The sequence below is a fragment of the Raphanus sativus genome, chromosome 2, assembly GCF_000801105.2.
Source record: "Raphanus sativus cultivar WK10039 chromosome 2, ASM80110v3, whole genome shotgun sequence".
In the NCBI taxonomy this organism is placed as follows: Eukaryota; Viridiplantae; Streptophyta; class Magnoliopsida; order Brassicales; family Brassicaceae; genus Raphanus; species Raphanus sativus.
The window spans coordinates 30,857,065-30,881,812 of record NC_079512.1 but is presented as its reverse complement, the minus strand read 5'-3'; the positions used below and the strand labels follow the sequence as shown (position 1 = coordinate 30,881,812).

The 24,748-nt window shown below is 35.5% G+C and overlaps 3 protein-coding genes across 6 annotated transcripts; 2 read left to right on the top strand and 1 right to left on the bottom strand.

Moving 5' to 3' along the window:
• The first annotated feature begins 2,860 nt into the window (after positions 1–2,860).
• On the top strand, positions 2,861–4,741 carry LOC108841480 (adenylate-forming reductase 03009). The gene is made up of 2 exons (XM_057004318.1): positions 2,861–4,201; positions 4,397–4,741. Exons 1-2 carry the CDS (start codon positions 2,918–2,920, stop codon positions 4,739–4,741), a joined length of 1,629 nt encoding a protein of 542 aa, XP_056860298.1. The 5' UTR covers positions 2,861–2,917.
• Positions 4,742–6,360: 1,619 nt separating this feature from the next.
• On the bottom strand, positions 6,361–9,640 carry LOC108842369 (uncharacterized). Of its 4 annotated transcripts, XM_057003065.1 has the most exons (12): positions 9,214–9,232; positions 9,088–9,121; positions 8,606–8,710; positions 8,328–8,435; positions 8,143–8,247; positions 7,934–8,017; positions 7,733–7,851; positions 7,362–7,646; positions 7,219–7,285; positions 7,086–7,139; positions 6,858–6,986; positions 6,361–6,781 (listed from the first exon to the last, which is right to left on the bottom strand). In XM_057003065.1, exons 3-12 carry the CDS (start codon positions 8,702–8,704, stop codon positions 6,632–6,634), a joined length of 1,200 nt encoding a protein of 399 aa, XP_056859045.1. In that variant the 5' UTR covers positions 8,705–8,710; positions 9,088–9,121; positions 9,214–9,232; the 3' UTR covers positions 6,361–6,631. The 4 variants fall into 4 exon arrangements, with proteins under 4 accessions (XP_056859045.1, XP_018470761.2, XP_056859044.1 ...); XM_018615259.2 differs by lacking the exon at positions 9,088–9,121 and having other exon boundaries at positions 9,214–9,640; XM_057003064.1 differs by lacking the exons at positions 9,088–9,121; positions 9,214–9,232 and having other exon boundaries at positions 7,934–8,008; positions 8,606–9,070.
• A 243-nt stretch (positions 9,641–9,883) lies between these two features.
• On the top strand, positions 9,884–11,308 carry LOC130508010 (pentatricopeptide repeat-containing protein At4g18520, chloroplastic). The gene is given in 6 exon segments (XM_057003066.1): positions 9,884–10,281; positions 10,284–10,328; positions 10,330–10,470; positions 10,472–10,568; positions 10,571–10,641; positions 10,644–11,308. Coding segments are annotated over 6 exon segments (570 nt in total). The 5' UTR covers positions 9,884–10,128; the 3' UTR covers positions 10,707–11,308.
• The last annotated feature ends 13,440 nt before the right edge of the window (positions 11,309–24,748 follow it).

The window sequence follows — 24,748 nt, the reverse complement described above, 5'->3', positions numbered from 1 at the left end:
TGATATGGTTATTCACATAAAATATTATATGGTTCAGTAGGTTGAGAAAACAAATATTTTTTATTAGTAAGTTTGTTTAAAATAAATATTTTTTTAGCATGAGAAATAAACGATGTATCAGAAATATTGTAGCTTTAAACAAACGATGTATCAGAAATATAATTTATGCAAAATGTGATTGTATTTTTGACTGATTTGATGTTTTAATAAAATTACCATTCAAAATGGGATACATTTAATTGTGATTGAGAATCTATTTACTAATTTATAGCGATGAGAATCAAAATTTATGGCTGATTAAAATTATTTTGTATTTTAGGAAACAATATATACGGTGATCATTTTGTTGGCTGTAGCCGGTCCATATTTCGCTCTTACCCTTGCATTCTATTGTTTCAGAGAGTTTATAATGACCGCTATCCAGACGGGACGATAGTGTACCCCAATACCATCTTGCTCCTACGTTGTTTATGTATTTGGTGGGTGGCAATAGGCTTGGTGGGTCTATCTTCCATGGTAGAAAAAACGGCGCAGCATGTATGGCATCCACTGGGCGTTTTATTTTTTCTTTCTTGGTACATCCATTTAAGTTCAACCATTAAGTATGTATTTCGTCGAGATGATCTCTTTGCTGCATGTGATGCCATTCTAGATATAAGCTTAACTATGTTTTTGGCGTTTCCCACGAAAACTCTAGACCACTGGCGAGAAGGGACGCTTGTTTTTACAATTGGGTTTGTCATTTTAATTTTTAAAGCGAAGTCCATTATTAGGCCTGGGTCGGCTACAAGAAAACAGCGTAATTCTGACGGACGTTCCGACGGAAAATGAGTTCCTCGGAATATTCCAAAAAAATTCCGAGAAAATTCTGAGGAAACACAAATTTTATGTTTCCTCGGAATTTCCTCGGAATATTTCGAGGAAATTCGAGGAACCCACTATCCGTCGGTGTTTTCTAATGAAATGCCGAGGAAAACATATTCTTCGGAATATGATTTAAAGACTTAATTATAGGGTTTGTGTTCTTTGGAAAAGCCTCAGAAAATTCCGAGGAAATTGTGAGGAAAAACAAGTTTTGATTATAGGTTTTGTGTTCCTCGGAATATTCTGAGGAAATTCTGAGAAAATTTTGAGGGAAAATAAGTTGTCCCCGGAATTTCCTCAAAATATTCCGAGGAAATTCCGATGAAGTAGGGTTTTTTTAACCGAAAACAATGTTTTGCGGTTTGAATAACATTTATATAAGCCTTATTAAGTGTCTTAAACTGATTATGAAGTCAAAAATTGGTGTGTTACCCTATAATAAACATTTTCCAATTGTATGAACGAAATCTCCACAACATAAGAAAAACACTTTTACACTTTAATGAACGGTAAAGAGAATACTTCAATATCTTTTTCCAAATATTTTAAAAATTAGATGATCAATCACAAAAAAAGGATTACCATAATCAAAAGAAATTAACTACACAATTGTAAAGTCATAAAGATGAAAACAAAAATTATGAATTGGTGCCGATAATTTATCTCTTTTTCTTTATTTCGTTGGAAGTTTAATGTATTTTATCTTATTATAAAAATGTTAACCATAATGTTAGTTAATATTATTGCATGGATAATATTATGCTTGGTCGAAATATCAAGAGGATAGACTGTTTTATAAATTTTTAAACTAATCTTGCATCATATAAAACAACATATTACGATGAAATATATCATTTTGATTGCAAACTTTATTTTCATGCCTTATTTCATTCGGATTTTAATGCATTTCATCTTATTGTAAAAATGTTGACCATAAAGTTAGTTAATAATATTGCATGGATAACATTATGCTTGGTCGAAATATCAAGGGGATAAATCATTTAATAAATATTTAAATTGTCCATTTTATAAGTATATAAATTGTATTTTCATTATACAAGACAACAAAAGCCTACGATGGACGAACATATCATTTTATTGCAAACTTTATTTGCAGGAACTATGTGATAATAAATTAACAATGAACGGATTAATATTTAAGTTAATCCTATTGTTGTAAGAGAAACATGCATAGAAAATGAAACATATACTATAATAACTTTGTAGGTTTATGTGACATGGTATGACATGTAATTATTCTAAGCAAGAAAGGGCTATTGAATAAATGAAGTGCATTGTGGTGTTGACACCTAAGAAATGACAAAGTTGTTAATCACATATAGAGATAAGGCTTATTTTTAAAAATGCTTCTCAAATAATAAGAAAGAGATGCATTATGAAGGCAGGCCTCTGGGGTTAATCATCTAAGCAGATGATATTAAGTGTCATTTATTAGAAGGTACTTTTTCTTCAGAAAAATGAAAATCCAAAACAACTAAGATCAAACTGTCAGTTTCCTTATGGGTTCATATGCAACGCGTATGAATTTCATTTTTCTGAAGAAAAATAGGAGTCTGTGACATATTATAGCATGGGTTTAAAAGGAATCTGACAGTCTGAAAAAAATAGGAGTCTGTGACACAGTACGCGTTGCATAGTTGTTTTTTTTCCTAAAACAAGCTCTAACAGACGATTATCAATTAAAGCTCAATATAATTTTAAAATCAAGTTGGTAGTCAGTATTACTTTTTTTTTGTTTCTGTAACTGGTCAGTTGGTAGTCACTATTCATAGGAGGATGTCACTATTCCATAGACTTCTATCTTTTTTTTTGTTCAACCCCATAGAATTATATCTATACATACGCGTTACATAATTAATAATATTTCGTAAAATAGTGATAACAAATTTGTATTCTGTATGACGAGGAATGCTCTTCACAAAGCCATAAAACAAGATAATCACAGCTCAATACGTTAGCATTGTGTCTTGAGACCTTTTTCTTTTGCTTCTAATCGACACCAACAGAAGATAAAGGAAAATAAAAAAGAAGTATGGAAAACGCTCCGATCGTTAGATTTTATAGCTGTCGAGGAGTCGCGTCTGAGATAAACCCTCACGCAAACCCTTTTGCTATCAACACAACTGATCAAAATCGCAACGCAAACGCTGAACGCGAGAAAACGAGCAGCAGGTTTCAACTCATAAGAAACGCCTCAAAAGTTTCCCCTTCATCCATTCTACACTCCCTGAGCCGAACAAGCAGTCACTTCTGCGACTTGGACCTTGACACCGAAGAAGAGGAAGAAAAAGACGTTATCTGCTACATAGAAGAAGGTGGAACCAAGGAAGGATACGAACAACACAGCGAGAAACCGCAGCAACGCGCTTCAAGACTATCAATCATACTTCTTGATCAGGGATTATTCACCGTTTACAAACGTCTCTTCGTTACTTCATTGTTTCTAAACGTTATAGCTCTCGTTCTTGCCGCCACGGGACGTTTCAATTACGCTAGAAACAGAGCAGCTCTGTTTTCACTCGCCAACATTCTCCTCCTAACTCTCTGCAGAAGCGAAGTCTACTTGAGACTCGTTTTCTACCTAACCGTAAAGATCCTCGGACACTCCTTTGTCCCTCTCCGCATTAAAACCGCGGCCACGTCGCTCTTACAAAGCCTAGGAGGTATCCATAGCGGATGCGGCGTTTCCTCAATCGCTTGGCTCGTTTACGCATTGGTTATCACTCTTAAAGACAGGGACAAGGCTTCGACAGCGATCACAGCGGTTGCGTCTGCGATTCTGTCTCTCCTCTGCCTCACTTCCTTAGCCGCGTTTCCACTCGTTCGTCATTTACACCATAACGTCTTTGAACGCGTCCACAGATTCTCCGCCTGGGCCGCTTTAGGCCTTGTTTGGGCGTTTGTAGTTCTAACGATCTCTTACGATCCAACATCAAGATCTTACACTGATAATGTCGGCACGAAGCTGATCAAAACGCAAGAGTTTTGGTTTACGCTAGCGATCACAGTCGCGGTTCTTCTCCCTTGGTTGAGTGTAAGACGTGTTGCGGTTGATGTGTCATCTCTATCAGGCCATGCGTCACTGATCAAGTTCAGAGGAGGCGTGAAGTCAGGGATCTTGGGACGGATCAGTCCATCGCCGTTGTCGGAATGGCACGCTTTTGGGATTATCTCTGATGGTAAGACATCGCACATGATGTTAGCTGGTGCTGTCGGAGACTTCACCAAGTCATTGGTCTCAAAACCTCCGACACACTTATGGGTCCGAACGATTCACTTTGCTGGCTTACCCTATCTTGTTAACTTGTATGACAAGGTAAATACATTTCTATAATAAAACTCAGAATTTTAACTTGTTACATATTTCAACAGTTTATTTGTTGGATATTTTACAACAGCATAAAACATACTACATAACAAAAAAAAAATTGTTATTATTAAGCTAATTTTCCTTTTTTTAACTGAAATATTGTTTGAACAACAATATATTTTACGTATATGTTTTTGGCAGGTATTACTTGTGGCCACCGGTTCCGGGATTTGTGTATTTTTATCGTTTCTCATGCAGCAGAGTAAGGCCGAGGTATACTTAATATGGGTGGCTAAAGGGTTGGGTGATAATTTTGGATCGGAGATTATGAACAGGATTAAAGATTATCCTCATCAAGACAGGGTCATAGTTCATGATACTGCGATTCTAGGACGACCTAATGTGTCAGAAATGAGCGTGAAAGCATTCAAGAAGTTTGAAGCTCAGGTTGTGATTGTTACCAGCAATCCTGAAGGAAGTCGTGACGTTGTTAATGCATGTAAGGCTTCTGGTGTTCCTGCTTTCGGTCCCATTTGGGATTCTTAGTATTCAACAGTGTGGTGTCCAAATATGTGGTTCATCATGAACCCTACCTACGAAGACTTTTATTAATTAATGAATTTGTATATGAGTTTTACAAACAGTGGCGCAGTGCGACTTTGACTTATTTCTCATCATATATATTATTAGATTAATATTCAAGATTTGAAAGATAATGAAGTTACAATATTACAGGGTTTAGCAACACAAAACCTATATGGTTTTCTCCTACTGCATGACACATGTATATATTGACTTTATATCATCAAAATCAGAACATCGATCTATCCTGCCGGAAATTGTTAAGATTAAAGTTCGAATTGATATCACCTACTCCCTCTAAACCCATTTTCTTGTTACACAAACAATGTCACTTTACAATTTCAATGTAAATTATACTAATTTTCAGTTGAAAATTAATTGCAAACTATATTAATTTTATAAATAATTTGATTTATCTAAAATACTATTGGTCAAAGAGGTATAATTAATTACAACTTATATATATTTCAACAACTTTCTTAATTTGTGTGAAAAATGTCACAACGACACTCTTTAAGAAATGGAGGGAGTATATGATATATCTAAAAACACTGCACGTCACTTGTAACAAATTTTCTTGTTGTATAAATTTACACCTTACAAAGAACCATTAATGATGAAAATCAGAAATTCTGGACCCAACTTTTTAATACCATCAACAATAATGTCATAGACTATTTGAGTTTCCAACTAAATCTGTCCCCATTAATTTGACAATTCATAACTAATTCTTCACGAGGACCGCTCGAATACTCCTTTTCAGTAGAAACATGAAGGAAAAAGGTCAACAAGTTTTTTTAATCTTGTTGTGCAATTAAAAGAGGAAAAACTTACAACTGAAGATAAGCTATGTTCCGGAGGAAAAAACACATAAACAAAAACACCTAATTACGAATTTCAAGACTAAAAGAATCCAAGTAACTAATCTTCAAAGTACTAAGCAAGCCGAAACACAAGCAACTGATCTTCAAAGTAAAAAGGAAACCCAAACAGAAGTATGAAACACATGTCTACTAGGCAAGTAAGAACGTGAGATTGGGAAACTCTATTTGAAAAGTAGAGATGAATCGAATCACACTCACCAAAATCACTGCTTCTGACGGCAAGTGGAGTGTGATCACACTGGAACCCCAAACCGATTAACAAAGATAATGAAAAATCACAGAAAAGGCGAACCACCAGCCACATTTAAGGCAATGTTAATTTAAATGTTGCTGCTAGACCTATAAAAGCTTTCACTAGTAGATCACATCTGCTATATTAATTTAGGGTCCTAAAATTTATCTACCATTTAGAAGTTGTCATTTAAATTTGGATCTTCTCTAGAATATTACGTGTTTAGCTACTTAAATCTGTTTGGTTCTTTGAATATATCAACATGACTAACAACTTAATTTAAACCAACATAAATACACATTATAAATGGTTTAACTAATGGGTTTTGGAAAATTATTAAAATGGTGTTTCTTTGTAAATAAAGGGTCATACGATTATTTAAACCAATTTACATTAAGCCTTATAAATAAAATATTGGGTTTTAACCAACTAACATTGTATTTGAAACTTAAAAATAAAAGACTATATAATATATCCACAAACAATATTATAATAAAAAATACATTATTTTTTGTGGAATTAAAGTTTATTTGATTTTTTTCGTTTTCTCAATAACAAAAATCTACTATGTGGTCTACAACAGAAAAGTACACTATTTCACCCCCCCCCCCCCCCCCCTCCTCTGTAAAACAGTCTATATACTCCCAAAACAATAACAAACATTAACGACAATAATTCAAAAAAACAATATTGTACACGTGACCCGGTATAGTTCGGTTTACTTAAACCACTTGGGTTTCAATACGGATCAACCCAACAGATATCATCATCCACAGCTTTCTTCCAACGTTCTTTGAATCTCTTCATCTCTACAAACGATTTCATCCTCACTTCTGGTCTATTATCCACTTCATGAGACTCTGATGATGATTCCTGTGAAATCTTCCTCTAAAAGAGAGAAGATTCATTACAAAAACAAACAAACAAAACAAAACATGTGCAAATATTTGAAAAAAGCATATACCGGCGATGATTTCGGGTTCGTCTCATTCTGAGAAGAGCTTGAATTGGTGTCAACCACACCGAGCGTGGGAAGACCATAATGAACTATGTACTCTGCATCAACTACACCTACATTTTTCTTCCTATCACCCTATCCCACCACGACCAAGAATATGTGTTAAAACAAGAACCGAGGGGATGTAAAAAGTGTTATTAAAAAGCCGGTTAATTAAGAAAGTAGAAAACTAACTTGAGCACAGTAACCAAGCTGCATATCCAACCCCCAAGCATGGATCAAATCATTCTGCATGCATCGAAACGAACGCATTTAAAACCTTATTAATAATACATACCAAAAATAAACAGAACCAAAAATGTTTTACCTGTATCATATACCAAGAACATCTCCATGCTTCTCTAGAGAAAACAGGTGCCATCATTTCTACCCACCTGCATAATATTTAATCCAAGTTACATAACGAGAGGAAAGAAGATTCACCAGAACATTTGTGAAGAGCATTTGTACCCAATGCAGGGAGGGTTGGTACTATGGTCATCACATCTTCCACTTCCTTTGTTTTTATACATCCTCCTATGAAATTTCAAGTTCTTGCGACGAGCGGTGATAGGATGATGAACCTCTGAGTTTGTTGTGTCAAGAGCAGGTTGCGATATGTGAAGACCTTCTTCTTTGACGATAGATAGGTATCGTTTGGGATTGAAATGAGAAACACCAAGATCTTCGTCCCAGAGAAATATATACTCATACTCTGTAATTATATCAGGATGCAAAAATCGCTTAGCGAACCACCTGGTGACAGACATTAACATCATGAAATTGTTAGAGAAATAGTATTAAGAAAAATAAAATCAAAACGAAGATTGGAAGAAACTGACCATTTTGTTTGGTTCATCACGGAAACATGAATAGCATGCTCATTCCATGGATACTGCTTCCAATCATCGACAACACCATCGTAATGAAAAAGCATGACCACGAAATCTCGAGGAGGAAACTGAAAGTTCACACCAATATATTGTTATCATTTTATTGACAACACAGTGATATAAAAAAAAGAAGAACACAAAAGACAAAACCTTTTGGATGACTTTGTTGACTAGCTCCTTCTGCTTGATTCCAACAGCCATGGCTAACAAACTCATTGCACGGTTCTGTTTCCCCTGAAAATAAACAGAGATAGGAAAGGAACATAAGATTAAAAGCTACAAAAAATAATAATAAAAACTGTGAAAATTGTTACAAAAATATTATAAAAACTACCATCACTGTCTACATTTTTAACAACCTTTTCATTGTCATCGTAGTTCCAAAGATGTTGAGTTTCCAGGTTTGATGTTTTGGCGATAATCCCTTGCGGCAATGATTCAGTTCCCATCGGCTTATTGAGATTCTAATGAAAGATATTAATCATAAACTTATGATAAACTCAAACTTAAAAAAAAAAGCGAGTTTCTTGTTTCGAAAACAAACCTCGCATGTACCAGATGTTGTTGTTGCCTTCTGCATCTTATGAGTGACATTATGCATCTTTTCAGTAACATTATGCATCTTATCAGTAAAATCCCATCTTAGCAATTTCTGCAATTTTTTGTAAAAAAAAAAAAAAAAATCTTAGAAATCAAAATCATAATACTCTTTATCGAGTCAAACCAGAAAATTTCCAACGGTTTCATTTTTATTCAGATGGCAGCATGCACTCATAGTGATTAGTAACATAGTATACAAAGAGAGAGAGAGAATGTTTATACCTCTTTAAATTGTTGATGGATGTAAGCATTGCCAATGAAGTAAACACCACAGATGAGAGAAGTAGTGATTAAGATACTACAGAGACATGATCTATTCATCGAACCCTGCAATTTTAGCAAATTACCAGCACAAAAGTATTGCATTACAGAGAGAATTGATGATTATAAGACCCCTCTCAGATAAAAAAAACAAAGAACAGAGCATAGAGAGAAAGAGAGAGAGAGAGAGAGAGAGAGAGAGAGAAAGAGGCTTTTAAAACATGTATATCGAAACACTAAATCAGGTTACATGAACTAGGATTATATGAAACTGATTCATTCCAGAAACGGTAAGATATAATACAGAGATTTTTTTTAAAATATATTGTTCCTTTTATATATATTTCCAATGTATATACATATAATAAACCCATAAGAAGAAGAAGCTATATAGCTAATAATTCCTTAAATTATGCGAGAGAAGAAATGAGACGCAACCACACCTGATTTTATTTATTTTTAATTCATCTTCTTCTTCTTCATTGACAACGATTAACCAACCATAACACACAATAATTAGAGATAATATGAAGACGGAAAAAAAAAGAGAGAGAAGCTTTTTTCTTCACCTGTTTCATGAATAGGGATGACTTCTTTGTGTTCCTTTGTCCCTTTTTCTGGGGGGGGGGGGGGGGGGGGAGTTTCTCTAATAAAGATTGTAGCTTTTTAATCTTCTCAAAAAAGGGTTTCTTTTATTTTTTTTAATAACGGAATAAATAAAAAACCTTTTGGACAAGGCAGATGAAGAGATCCTCAGAAAGTAGAAACAGAAGAAGAAACGAATATCCCCAACTTGAGCTCGTTTCAACTTCTCTTCTCAGGAAAAAGAAAAATCTTTTGGGTTTCTATAAGAAGATTGAAGCCTTGAAGCTTTTATAAAATCATTTTTCAATTCACTCTATAACTTCACAAGAATCAGAAACGGAAGTGATTATAATAAATAAAGCAAAAAGATATGAAATTGCATGAAAAACTGTATCTGAGAAAATTGATGACAGTAGATTGAAGTTAAAAGAGTTAGAGAGAAAGACACGTTTTGTGAGATCGTGGAAGGGTTTGAAGGAAGAGAGGAAAGTGGTATGTGGTGAGACACATGCTTCATTATGATTGGTTAGCTAAATAATTTTTATTTTATTTACCTTTCGTGTTTCAGGCGTGTGTGTGTTGTATATTGTATATTTGTCTGCTCGTTTTCGAAATTGAAACCGACCGAGATACTGTTTTACTTGTTGTCGTCATTATTACCATGATCAGATTAATTAAAAAAAACTTAAATTTTTCTCTTTCAGAATTTTTTTTAAAATTGAAAAGATTTTCTCTATGATTATTTTCTCGTTAACGTCAATTCGACCGCGTCTCCGTATTTCAGAGATTCCGGCGACCAAAGTCACCGACTTAATCGCCAATCACCAAAGCGAGATGAACAGAGGAAGGGAAGAGTATTCTGGGTTTCGACTCTTTTCCAGAAAAGAGATCATCTTTCGATGTGGGTTTGCGCCGATCTAGTGTTGAATCATTACGATTTTTCGAGTTCGGCTTCTCTGCTCATGGAGTGGCTATGGCTACAGTCTTCAAACGGGATGCGACTCATTAAAAGGATTCACGCGATGTCGTTAAACGATCAAGTTAATCTATTTCGGGGATAATTTTGATAAGCTCGTGTGTGAGACTCGGTGATTCGGTTTGATGCACGTAAAGTGTTCGACGGTATGCCTGAGAGAAACACTATTACTTGGACTGGGCGATGATTGATTGATGGGTACTTGAAATACGGTTTTTGAAGATGAGGGCTTTCTCGCTGTTGGAAAGACTACGTGAAGGAAGCATCATGGGATCCGTTTCACGAAACGAGAGGATGTTTGTTTGTTTAATTCTTGTAGTAGGAGGAGATCAGAGTTTGAGGATGATGAAAGCTGGAGTGAGGATGAAAGGAGGAGAAAGATGTGGTATCTTGAGCAGCTGGTATATCTGCTTGTTCGATAAAAGGGCATGGGATGCGATGAAAGGTATAATTATGTTTATCGGAATGTTGAATCACGGGTTCTTCCTTAATGACCAATAGAAACACGCTCGTGAAGAGGTGCCATTTGATAGCTAACAGTCTGAGAGTAGTAAAGCATCCTTAGAGCGTGTGGATCTGTTTGGAGTTTTATTTTTGGGCAATGAACTTTATTGTAAAATGCGGAGAATCTCGTGACGCTTTCAATGTTCTTCAGAATTTACCATCTACAGATGTTGTTTCATAGACCGCTATGGTCTCTGGATGCTCGAGCTTAGGACGTTAATCAGAAGCACTGGATTTCCTGAAAGAGATGATTCAAGATGGTGTAGAACCAAACCCGTTTACTTTGAAAGCTTGATCTAGTCAGAAGCTCTTCTTATTGATAGATCGATCCATTCCATTGCAGAGAAGAATGTCAAGTGCCTTTGTGGGAAGTGCTTTGATTCATCACTGAGACGAACTTGGTTTCATGGGAAGGCCAGGATAATGGGTTACCCGAGGAATGGATTTTGCAGGGAAGCATGGATGCTAATGTGTAGAATGGATTCTTTCTACTTGTACAGATATTGAGCTTGATGAAGCTGAATCTTCTGCGACACCTTGTTACTTGGAGACCTCTTGATTTTTCTTCTCCAGAAGCAACTTTGCAAGTTTTTGTTGTATGACAATGTCTTCTAGAATAGCACCAAATGTAAATGAATATATATGTGCGAATAAAACTTAGCTTCACCCCCTAAAGTGAACCTCTACATTCACCCACCAATAGGAATTAGTTAATTGAGATTTGATATCTCTTAAAAAAGGAAACCAATTAATAAGAATTTAATGAAATAAAATTATGTTTTTAGATAAATAAAAAATAGTAGCAATTATCAAAAAAAAAGTTTTTTTAAAATTGATAAATCCGTCAGAAAATACTAAACCCTAAACCCTAAATTCTAAACCCTAAACCTTAAATTCTAAATACTAAACCCTAAACCTTAGGGAAAAGCCTGAACCCTTGGGCAAATCCTATACCCTAAACCCTTAAATTTAAACCAACCTTAAATCATAAACTAAATCCTAATCCCTAAACCCTAAATTATAACCCCTAATACTAAACCCTAAATCCTAAATTCCAAAATGGTTTATGGTTTAGGATTAAGGGTTTATGATTTAATATTTGTCAAAGAGTTTAGGGTTTAGGGTTTCGTGTTTAGAATTTAGGGTTTAATATTATTGTTTATGATTAAGGGTTTAGGGTTTAAGATTAACGATTTAGGATATAGGATTTGCCCAAGGGTTCAGGCTTTCCCCAAGGGTTTAGGGTTTAGTATTTAGAATTTAGGGTTTAGGGTTTATGGTTTAGTATTTTCTGACGGATTTATCAATATTAAAAATATTTTTTTATAATTGCTACTATTTTTTTATTTATCTAAAAACATAATTTTATTTCATTAAATTCTTATTACTTGGTTTCCTTTTTTAAGAGATATCAAATCTTAATTAACTAATTCCTATTGGTGGGTGAATGTAGAGATTCACCTTAGGGGGTGAAGCTAAGTTTTGTTCTATATGTGCCTAAGATGAGTCTCTTTCGATATTTTCTTGGAACCTAGACGTAATGGGCTTACTCTGTGACAAAAAAAGACGTAATGGGCTTACTAAACATATGGGCCTGAGTGATAAAATCCAGTTTTATCTCGAATGAATCCTTTCTTTTAGAATACAAAATAAATTCTGTTTTCTTTTCATGTTAGAATTATCTAAAAAAGGAGATTCAGTTGAGGTGACAATAAAATAAAGTAAGAAATGAAAAACTATTATAAAGTTGGATCTTATTTACTAATAATTTGAATCCACTATATATGCTGTAGTTAATTCTTTAATCAATATTTTCTTATTGATATAATATATTAATATGCTATATAGTTGAGGATCAGTATTTTAAAACTAAAGTTACAAAATATACTTTTATAAACTATAGGTGGAACTTCCATGATCCTGTGGTTACTGATTTTTCTTTTACATTCTGAAGTTTAATGTGCAGAAAATACAGTTTCGGAAGAAAACAAAAAAGAAAACTTTTCTTAGAAAATAAATTAAAATGGAGTGTTTCAAGCAAGACTGTTGTTAAAGACAGCGTTGCAAAGAATTTGTTTTATTACAGATAAGATATAGACTTTGATCGGTGATATGTGGTATCACAGTTATAATAAAAATTGTATTTTGATATAATTCACAGTAAAAGTTGCATGGTAAAAATTATAAACTTATGTAATGAATTCACTAAAAAATATGATTTACTATATTTTCAAAAATTAACTAGTAATGTTTTTGATATATAAGTTGTACTAAAATAAAAATATATGAATATCAATAATGAAAATATTTGTTTTTTTTTTTGCAACTTGTATGTAACTCTTACATATGTAACTTGTTATTATTATGAAACATAATTAACAATTCAACTTCAAATAAAAAATAAAAATAAGAAACTTTACACAATATTGGACTTTTAGTAATAAATCCCCTCAAACTAAAATGGATAGTAAAACACTTTCAATTAAAAAATTGACAAAATAACCTAAATTTTATTTCTAACAAAAATTGAATTTAGAATACACGATTGACATCATCCTTCAATTTTTGTTTTTACTTTTAGACTACCACTATTTGGTTATAGATATGATGCATGTATGTTGACAAAAAAAAAAGAAGATATGATGCATGTAGATTGTATATCGTTTTCATTCGGATATCACAGAAAACTGCATCATGAAACTTATTCAAATTCATCATACCTACATGTAGTTGAATTTAAGCATCATAATATGATATATTATTCTATCTTTTTCATAATAAATGTCACTTAAGCATTTTTTCTTTGTTACACAAAAATATCACATTACAGTTTTAATGCAAACTAGATACTGACCCGCCCTTTTCAAGGGCGGAAATTATTGAAAGAAAGACAATAAATTTTTATATATATAGTTTTTGAATAATATTGTTTTTGGTTATAAAATATTCACATTTTTTAAACTAAAACTTGTACAGTGAAACCTCTATAAATTAATAATATTGGGACTACACTAAAACTATAAATTGTTTTAATTTATAGAGGTTATTAATTTATCGATATAATATATTGAACCAAAAATTCAATGTTGAGACTATAAAATTATAATATTTATAAAAACATTAGTGTATATTAATTTATATAGAGTATTAGTTCAAAGAGTTTATACTATATATAAACGTTAATATGTGTGAGATTCAAAATTTATAGGTAAAATATTTAGACAATGCTTTTAATTGTTACTGAGAAAAACGAAAAAATCAAAATAAATTTTAATTCCACAAAAAATAATGTATTTTTATTATAATATTGTTTGTAGATATATTATAAAGTATTTTATTTTTAAGTTTCAAATACAATGTTAGTTGGTTAAAACCCAATATTTATAAGGCCTAATGTAAAATTGGTTTACATAATCGTATGGCCCTTTATTTGTAAAGCAACAAAATTTAATAATTTCCAAAACCCATTAGTTAAATCATTTATAATATGTATTTATGTTGGTTTAAATTAAGTTGTTAGTCATGTTGATATATTCAAGGAACCAAACAGATTTAAATAGCCAAACACCTACTATTCTAGAGAAGGTCCAAATTTAAATTACAACTTCTAAATGGTAGATAAATTTTAGGACCCTAAATTAATATAGTAGATTATATTTAATTTCAACTGAAAATTAATTATAAACTGTATTTCTTTTATAATAATTTTATTTATCTCAAATATTATTGGTGAAAGATATATAATTAATAGTAATGTACATGTATTTTAACTATTTCTCTATATATGTGTAAATGTCAAAACGATACTTATTTGAAAACCGATGAAACATAATATATGACCAACTATTATTATTTTTGAAAGAAAATAATTACTTTTAAGATTTAGGTAATCGATCTTCTATTTCTTCATTTAGAATACACATTAGAAAGGTCCCCACTTTAGCACAATGAACCGATTTCCTGTCTCTAGTTCCTTTTGATGTTTATATTTTGATCAATAAAGTTTGATACTCCCATCTTCATTAATGCTTGAATATCTTAAGTGCCGAATAATATCCTTTGAATTCGTATTGATTATTGAATATTCTGATTCGTATTTATTCTATTCAACTTGCATATTAGTACTATAGTAATTATTTCTCTATGGTATTATATCGAATTTGAATATGGATTGGTGACACAATAACGACGAATGACAAACTACTATGCTATATATCTCGACTTATATTGTAAAATTATAATTTTTAACGACGCAGAATTCTTAAACTACTTATAACTCATTTGTTTTGCTTTATTTTCTTAGGATATTAGAGGATCTTCATTCATGAATACTGTTAAAAGTATTTCAAACAAAATGTTATTATTCTACCATAATGTAAGTATAAAATTAAGTTTAATCTTTTTAACATATAGAACCAACTTATGAGAGGCAAATACGTTAAGAATTTCTCGTGAACATTTCAAAACTTTTATAATCTTTCTCTATTTCTGTTATTATTTTTCTAAATATGAGATACTCACTTAATAACCTACCAATATAGATGTTTTATTCACAAACGTATACGGTATACCCTATAAAGTATATTATACTATGAAGGCATGGCAACTAATATTTGTGCTTAGTAATATATTCGAGGTTTATTTAAATTCTAAAGCCTAAACCACTATCATATTATATACTTTATATGATGTAAACAATAAATTTTAATTTCTTAAGATTTATATAACATCCCAATCGTGCGTATGTTTACAAAATGATAAGAAGGTCACGATACTTTTAACTTATTTTAGATGATATTAATCTATATTAAACAGGAAATAATTACAACGATAGACAGATAGGGTCCATTTGGGTCGTGTGATATAACTGATAAGTCATTAGTTTTTGGCGTTATTCATAAAATACGATTTGCTTTTAATAAAACACGAATGCTTCACGTTCGCCGTCTTTTGTTCTTTGATAAAAAGACTATTAGATGATGCCATTTTCAGCCGAGTATCACCATTTTGGTTTTCACGTTCGTCGACTTTTAGGTCGAGTGCTTTTTCCATATTGTTTTAAATGATTTATAGAATAGTGTATTGGTGGTTCATCAAACTTTTTTTTAAAGTTGACACGGTATTATTTCATCAGAATCTGACTTTTTCACTCATGACCGATCATAGTATTAGGTGTTTGGTTTACTGTAAAGCATGATTAATCAAATACAAACAGACCTTTCAAAAAATTTCGTCACTAAAAAGAAATGTTGGACAGAAGCTTTAACTTGAATAGCCATATATATATATATATATACATACATGTGTGCGTGTGTTAGAATCTAATATATACATATATATTTTGAACACCAGACATATATTTTTACGAGTTGAAATTTGAAAAGTTTTTGACTTTTAACGTGAATTAAAAAAATGTAAACGGCATCAGTTCACATATAACTACTACATCGGTTCACATATATTTATCAAAATTGTTCACTCACACAATTAACAAAAAAATAGTTCTAAACAAAATTGTAGTCACCTTAACCGTATAACGAAATCATTTATATATTCTTTTTTGGGCAAACTACGATTCATTCATAAACAAAGTTATAATCCAGCATTTCCAGTTATGGAGGATGAGTTTTTAGAGGCGAGAGTTGATTTAACCACACAATCAACATCAATATTACACAAACGGAAAATGTAGTGAAAGGGATAACATCAAAAGAATTTATTAAAGTGATAGATGTCAAATAGTTTCGGTTTTGATTCCCTGGCTCTTGTGATGTTGATAGAACCAATCATAACTGCTGAACGTACAGCAAGGGCTTCTCCCATGGGAGCCGATTGAACAAAAGAGCCAGAATCGCTGAAGGTGGTGGGGAGTAACAGAACTAAACCTGAAAACAAGCAACCAAAGCCACAATTCCCAATGCACACTGTGTGGAATGTTCCTGTTCACACTTCCGGTGAGAATCCTCCGTCCTCAGCCTCCGGCGAACCCCCTCCGCTCCTCCTACCCCCAGATCCCCCCGATCCTTCCTGTCCTCTGTCCCCGGTCAACTTTCCCACCCTTACCGACGCCATAACTACCTCTGCTGGCTCCTCAAAAAGAGGATCTCGCAAGGAATCCCGTCCACCAACTACCTCTGTTTCTTTGCCTGAGAAGCAGCAGAAATCAACTACAAGCTCTGAGCCTGACTCTATGGAAATAGAGCAACCAAACTCTCCCAATCCAACTACTGGTACTGTTAGCAATTCTAGATCTGATGCAGCTACAGTTCCACCTATTCCAAACACAGACCAAAACTTTACCATTCTCCCACCAAAAGCCTCCCCACAAATCCACACCAATAAAGCCACCTCCCCTACCCATATTGTTCCTCCACTGCCTATTCAGAACCAAACTACCGAAATCTCCATCCTCACTACCCCTGAAAACCAAACTACCTTAAACCCCTTACTCCCTAACGCTGGCAAGATAATACCTCCTGGTCAGAAGAAAACTCTGGTAGATAAGCTGCGAGCTCAAGCTGACATGAGTCTTCGACGACTAGCTCCTGTCACAATTGCCCCTACTGGTCGTCCCAGAGTCGTCATACCTGATGCCGTTTTCCAAAAAGGAGCTGAAATTCATAAAGACTTCATCATATGTTATTTCAACGGCAAGTCTCCACCCTACAATCAAATCCAGAGTGTTTTTAACTATATGTGGGGCAAGGGAAAGAGACTTGAAATTCACAACAATCCCCTCAATCACTCGGTTATAGTGAGAATCCAGAGTGAATACCTTAGAAAGAAGATTCTGGACAAAAACATATGGTATGTTGGTGATTCCATGTTCCACACTGCACAATGGAATTCTGATCACTCGACAAGCACTCCTCCTCTGAAGGCCATAAAGATCTGGGCTCATCTTACGGGTGTTCCGATTGATCTCCGCCATGATGAAGGACTCAGCTTGGTGGCAGGCTTGGTAGGAGAACCTAAGGAAACCGATGAATTCACTAAGAATCTGGTTAGTTTGACAGTTTCCCATGTGAAAGTGGAGGTTGATTTAACAGTGCCGTTACCTCCAGTGGTTGAGTTCGAGAGACAAAGTGGTGAAGTTGTTGAAGTCCAAGTCCATTATCCATGGGTTCCACCAACATGTTCTCACTGCCACGAGCTGGGGCACATCATACGCAACTGTCTCACTTATACTCCTCCTGCTCCTGAAACGGGAAAACAAAATTCATCAAACCATTTTGAAACCCAAAACCCAACAAAAAACCCACCCAAAACTCCTCAAAAAACCCCTCTGAACCCCTCCAATAACTCTCTTCCCTCTCCCTCCGGTTTCACCCCTTCCAAAGCCTCAAAAAAGAAAAACCATAAAGTTTACAGACCAATTTCACAGCCACCTTTTTCGAACCTTCCCTCTCAACCTGCTGATCCACCTATATTTTCCTCTCGGCCCAATCCTTTCGCCACCCCTGATCCTCCCCCAAAACCTTCCTTGAAACGTTCTCGATCATCTCCTACTCTCTCCCCCCCTCCATCCTCCACTGCAAACCCTTTTTCTGTCCTCCAAGACCCCTCCATTCCTGACCATTCCTCTATCCCTTTTTGTAACCTTCCCCCTAAGCCCCCTGACCCTGTTCCTCAGACTAATTTGGCTTCCTTCGATCTCCGAGGTCCTCCTCAACCCGAGGACCCTCAACCCCCTTCCCAATGAGTGTCAAGCTCTTTTTTTGGAATGTGCGTGGCCTAAATGACCCGCGCAAGCATTCACCTTTTGTCGGTTGGCTAAACAGTCAAAAACCCCTTTTTGGAGCCCTACTAGAAACTCATATCAAAGAACCCTCACTAAACCCTATTCTCTCTAAGATTTGCCCCGTTTGGAAGTACTTGTCAAATCACCTATCAGACCCTGATGGACGCATTGTTTTAATCTGGAAACAACCCCTTGATGTTCAAATTATTTTCCAGTCTAGACAGCTTCTAACCTGTGTCATCACTATCCCAAACCAGCCCCCGCTCTACTATTCTGCTATTTATGCATCTAATCTCAGTGATGAAAGAATAGAGCTGTGGACTGACCTGCTACAAAACCACTCAACGTTTGATCTTGATACAAGAAACTGGGTTGTTGGTGGTGACTTAAACCAGATTCTCTTTCCGTTTGAGCACTCGAATCCAGAGGTGAATTTCACAGACAACCTCATGTATCAGCTACAGGATTGCTTCCTTCAAGCTGGCCTCTTTGATTTGCGGTACTTGGGACCCTGTCACACATGGACAAATAATCAACCTGTGAGTCCTACTGCAAAAAAGCTTGATCGCCTACTGGTTAACAATAACACCATCGCTGCTTTCCCACATGCTGTAGCTACATTCCTATCCCCAGAAATATCCGATCATACCCCTTGTCTAATAAACCTATCCCTCCACTTACCCACTTCTGGAACCTACCCTTATAAATTCCAAAACTACCTTACAAAGCACCCGGGGTTCGCCGAGTTGGTTAAAGAGGCTTGGATTCTTGCTGGAAGTGTGTGTCATACGTTGTCTCAGTTGTGCTGGAAGATGAAACAAATTAAGAGTGAACTAAAGAAAATAAACAAGGATAATTACTCAAAAATACAAGAGAGGGTTTCTCATACTCACAGTTTGCTTCAACTTGTGCAGGTACAAGCGTTACAGGATCCGACGTCAACAAACTTCCAAGCTGAAAGAGAGTTACATCAGAAATGGAATTTTCTAAGGGAAATTGAGGAAATGTACTTTAGACAAAAGTCTCGAATAAACTGGCTCAGAGAAGGGGATCTCAATACTACCTTCTTTCTCAGAATCTGTCAAGTGAGATCAAGCTACAATGCCATCAGAGCTTTCCTCAATGCCTCAGAAATCTGGATAACTGATCCTGTGGAGATGAGTACACTTGCAGTCTCGCACTTCTGTTCTGTGTTGGGTCCCTCTACTGCCTCCTGCACTCTTCCCTCTCCAAGCGAATGGTTCCAAAGCCTGACCAACTTTTCTGTGACGTCTGACCAGTGTGAAAAAATGCTCCTGATACCAACAAAGGAAGAAATCAGAGCATTGATGTTCAAGCTAAACCCAAATAAAGCACCAGGACCAGATGGACTCACCTCGGGATTTTTTAAGGCTGCTTGGGATACTGTAGGTGATGATGTCTGCGCCTCCATTGCACATTTCTTCCACACGGGCTACCTGCCAGCTTCCCTGAATGCAACAATTCTCACATTAGTTCCAAAGTTTCCAGGAGCTTCAAAAATTACAGATTTCAGGCCCATCTCCTGTTTAAACACAGTCTACAAAGTTATCTCAAGGTTGCTGGTAAAGAGACTAAAACCAATTCTTCCTACGCTTATTCTACCTTGCCAAACAGCTTTTGTTCAAGGAAGGTTACTGCTAGAGAACACTATCCTAGCTAGTGAGTTAATTAATGGTTATCACAAGAATAAAGGGGCAAAAAAGATTACCATTAAAGTCGACATAGCGAAGGCGTTTGATACCCTCTCGTGGGAATTCTTATTCTCATGTCTCTATGGTCTCGGCATTCCGGAGCAGTTTCTGCGGTGGTTGGAACAATGTATCTGCACAACAAACTTTATGGTCGGTTACAATGGAACAGTAAATGGTTACTTTAAGGGAACTAGAGGGCTTAGACAAGGGGATCCTTTATCCCCTTATCTGTTTGTCATGGCGATGAACTGCTTATCACATATGCTAAATGCAGCCTCCACGCAGTCCAGATTCAAGTTCCACCACAACTGCGAAAAGATTAAACTGACGCACCTTTCGTTTGCGGACGACCTATTGATCTTCATTGAAGGCAACATCGAATCGGTCCAATGTGTACTTCAGGTCCTTAAAGAGTTTGAGCATCGATCTGGATTGTCTGTAAGTATGCAGAAAACAAGTTTTTTTGCATCAGGATTAACAAAAGAAGAGATAGATACGATCCAGGCATCAACAGGAATGGCTTGTGGTAATTTACCGTTTCGTTACTTAGGTGTGCCGATGAACTCTCGGAAGCTCTCGCTAGCAAGCTGTGAACCGCTCCTCCACCAAATCAAGACGCGTTTCTCCTCCTGGTCCACAAAAACGTTGTCTTTCTCAGGCAGGTTAATGTTAATAAAAACTGTGATATCTGGAATTACTACCTTTTGGTGCTCATCTTTTGTACTTCCGAAGGCTTGTGTGGAAAAAATAAACTCGATGTGCAGTGTTTTTTTATGGAGAGGGAACCTTGAGGGTCATAATACAGCAAGGGTAGCATGGTCGACTGTAGTGAAAACAAAGGAGCAAGGCGGCCTGGGAGTAAAAGATCTTCAAATCTGGAACAAAGCATGCTGCTTGCGACTAATCTGGCTCTTGTTCTTCCGTCCAGACTCTGTATGGGTCTCCTGGTTCAAAGAAGTGATTCTCAAAGGGTCAGTAAGCAATTTCTGGACAACAAAACCGTCACAGAACTTTTCATGGTTAGCAAACAAGTTGTTAAAGCTTAGGGATGTGGCTTACCCCTTGATTCATCTGACGGTTCAAAATGGAGAAAGTGCAAGATTCTGGTTCGATAATTGGAGTCCTTTTGGAAGTCTTTATGAGTACTTGGATGGTGGAAGAACAAGAATGGGCATTGCAAAGACTGCAACGCTCGCCTCTCTTCATCGGAACGGGTCTTGGATACTACCTGCAGCAAGAACAGATAATCAATTGCAGGTCCTGTCCCACATCACTACGATCCAGTTTAATGAAGAGTTGGACTTCTATGAATGGGAGGTGAACGGAAAAAAGAGTGGGAAGTACAATACAGGAGAGGTATATCAATACCTACGAGGGGAGGAACCAACTGTGAGATGGACGACTGCTATATGGACTTCGAGAAGTATCCCACGCCAGAGCTTCCATGCGTGGCTTGTGGCTCAGAACAGAATCCCAACTCGTGACAGGATGATCAATTGGGGACTCCAGGTTCCACCATTGTGTCTCCTGTGTAACGCAAGCGATGAATCTAGAGACCATCTATACTGGGAATGTGACTACGCATATGAACTTTGGAGAATGGTAGCGGGTAGATGCAGAATTGTACCGGAACGTGAGTGGGAGCTCTCTCTCGAACAAATGATCTCCTTGCCTCCTCCAGCAGCAACACGATCATTAGTCCTCCTTGGTTGGCAAGCAACTCTCTACTGGATTTGGAATGAGAGAAACAACCGCTTGCATGCAAATTCCTCAAGAACAATTGACTCCCTCTTCTCTATTATAGATCATCAAATCAGAAATAAAATCCAAAGCTTTAGGCAATCAAACCCTAGAAGATCTTCGGAAATGATGCAACAATGGTTCAGATGATTACTGGGAGGAAGACGCTTCAACCTCTCCATTCTATTGGCAAAGATCGATAACTTCAGGAAGAAGAATATGACTTTTCATTTCTAATTGGGCTGATTTCAAACTGGGCTGGGTCACAAATCATTAAGGGGTTATGGGTTATTATGATATGAGTTTTATTGGGCTGTATGGGTTAAGGTCTTTCATTCACTATTGCCTTTGGGCTCTTGTAAAAACTTTTCTTTTTTCTGCATTTTAAATTAAGAAGCCAGTTACAAAAAAAAAAAGCCACAATTACCAGAGTTAGGATCCCAAGCAGCATCCACATGGCACACAACAGCATTTAATATATTTAAAAGTCAACTTCCTAGATTCAAAAATCAACTTCCTGCATCAAATATTTTTTTTTTCTTATTAAAGGAACTACTATCAGATGAAAGTAAGGGTTCCTTTCAGTCAAGAACCAGATGCTAATGTAAGATTGCATGCACGATGTTTTTATTTCAGTTTTTTTTGTTTATGTCATTGTCTTCACCTTAATTATTGGATGAATTGTATGATGCATGGCCGGCCATCGATCGAGATCGACCACATCTAAAAGTAATTTCATTCCATTATACTGCTATGTCGATTAAAAACCAAAAGATACGTATTTTGTTTGACTTTTTATATGTTGAAAGTTGACGTATTTGTGTCTGTTTGCTTTTGCTTTTCAACAGACTAGTCACAATCGACATAAACACTAAATAATCATAAGACAGCATCGCATAAATACGCAGGACCATCTAAATCAACCTCATACCTTGCATTAAGATATTGCAAAGGCAAAAAAAAAATATATATATATTGCAAAGGCACAAAATAGTTTACAAATAAAAAAGGTAAATGATATATATAATGCCTGAGTTTTCTCTCTTCTAAGAGCAGCCACGTCAGATTATTTTTAATGTTTGTGGGTCCCATTTATTTCCGGTTTAATTTAGGCGAATTGGTTTGTATACTGGTCCGGTTTAGTTCGAATATGATTTCAGTTTGGTCTGATTTATGTCTTACGCGTTTGTTTCATAAATGAATAAAACTCTGCGCTCGGATTAGGCTTCGTTGCCTCGCCATTTCTGCTTTTCACAATCTGGAAAAACTCATATTACTCTTCTCAATCTCTTTACATTCCCTTTCCTTTTGCTCTTCCCCTTCCCTTAGGTTCAATCTCTTTTTTTTTAATTCAGGAAAAATTGTCATTAAACCCAGTTACGATGTTGTCTCTTCCGTTTCCTTCACTTGAAATCTATATATATCAGGGGGTTGAAATCACGATTGATCCTCAGAACCACGCAATCAGCCTTTGACGCCTCAGTTGATCTGCCCAGTTCATTGTTGGTCGTCTGCTCCGTTTTCTGGGACTCGAAAAACATCTAGAAGCATGGTAAATTCATGGGAATCACTCTCCTCCTTCTTGATGATCTAAATCTTTGATTTGTACGTTTTTTCATTTTCGATTCTTAGGGCTTCTGTAATGGTCAGCAACGGGAAAACGGATAAAGATGTTTCTGCCGATTCAACGACTTCTGTTCTCAATGAAGAGGTTTGTTTCAGGTTTCACCTGGATTGTTAAGAGTTCCATCGTATTCTTCAATTTTTTCCAATGTAAATGGGTATTACTTTTTCACTGCCTGATTTGAACTCTGTTTCTGAGTCTAGAAGGAAAACTGTGAGGAGACTTTTCTAGAGAAAGAGATACTTTTAGCCAATAAAGAGATACTGAGGCTATGGCTCAGGAAGAAGAACAGCTGCTCAAACTTCGGGAAGATGAGGAGAAAGCCAAAGGTGCTGCGTCCGGTGAAGCTCTTGATATGAATGATACCCAGTTTACTAAACTGGATGAGCTCTTGACTCAGACCCAGCTCTTTCTTCTTGAGAAAATGGAGGATATCACAAAAGTAAATCTTCTTTTTGCCTTTTAGTTTGGTTGGTTAAAGAAGGTGATTTTTCTTAGTTGAGTTAGTGTGCTTGGGTTTTAAGAGATGTCTTAAGTTGTTTTTTACAGGAAAGCTTCAAGAATGAAAAAAAGATTGCTACTTTGGATTGTGGGCAGAAGTATCATGCTCAACGATTGGAGAAAGAACTGATTGTGAAGAACATTTACCTATCTGTAAATGAAGCATTGGCCATGAAAAAGATAAACGTATAGTATGAAGAAGAATGACTTCTTTTAATCTAATGGGATTTTTTTAGCAAATCTAATGGGTTTATTTATATATTTTTATATAAAAAGTAAACTTACTTTAAGAGTAGAAAACAGAGTTTTATTTTCAGCTCCAAAAGGATTCTGTAAATTTGTACATTATTTTTGTTTGTGCACATAACAATGTATGAATGGTCAAAAAATTTCTTCTTATTTGGTTTCTTGGCTAAGTGAACACACAGGAAGCTTATATTATTTACTATGTCTCTTCCACTTGCTGCAGCAACAAACTAAATAGGTAATCACAGTGTCACCGTTGTTGTAAAGTAAGAAGGGATAAATGATTTTCTTACTTATATTTTTTTTAATAAAATTCGATGTGAATGGTGTAAAGGAGGCGACAGGTAAGAAGAAAACGAAAGTCATAGGTAGAGATGATGTACCCAGAGAAGCTTTCATGGCCGTACTCGATCTCAAAAAGGAGGTTTTGTAACACTTTTAAGTCGCTCGATAAAAAATATATTGCATTGTATTT

What these genes read in the sequence shown, in the direction of transcription:
- LOC108842369 (XM_018615258.2), bottom strand. Translation starts at nt 8,749, where the DNA reads ATGCAATACTTTTGTGCTGGTAATTTGCTAAAATTGCAGGGTTCGATG. An exon ending in TCAACAAAGTCATCCAAAAG is followed by an intron (nt 7,852 to 7,933) that starts GTTTTGTCTTTT and finishes GTGAACTTTCAG; the next exon opens with TTTCCTCCTCGAGATTTCGT. An exon ending in AGCTTGGTTACTGTGCTCAA is followed by an intron (nt 6,987 to 7,085) that starts GTTAGTTTTCTA and finishes GTGGTGGGATAG; the next exon opens with GGTGATAGGAAGAAAAATGT.
- LOC108841480 (XM_057004318.1), top strand. Translation starts at nt 2,918, where the DNA reads ATGGAAAACGCTCCGATCGTTAGATTTTATAGCTGTCGAGGAGTCGCG. An exon ending in TTGTTAACTTGTATGACAAG is followed by an intron (nt 4,202 to 4,396) that starts GTAAATACATTT and finishes TGTTTTTGGCAG; the next exon opens with GTATTACTTGTGGCCACCGG.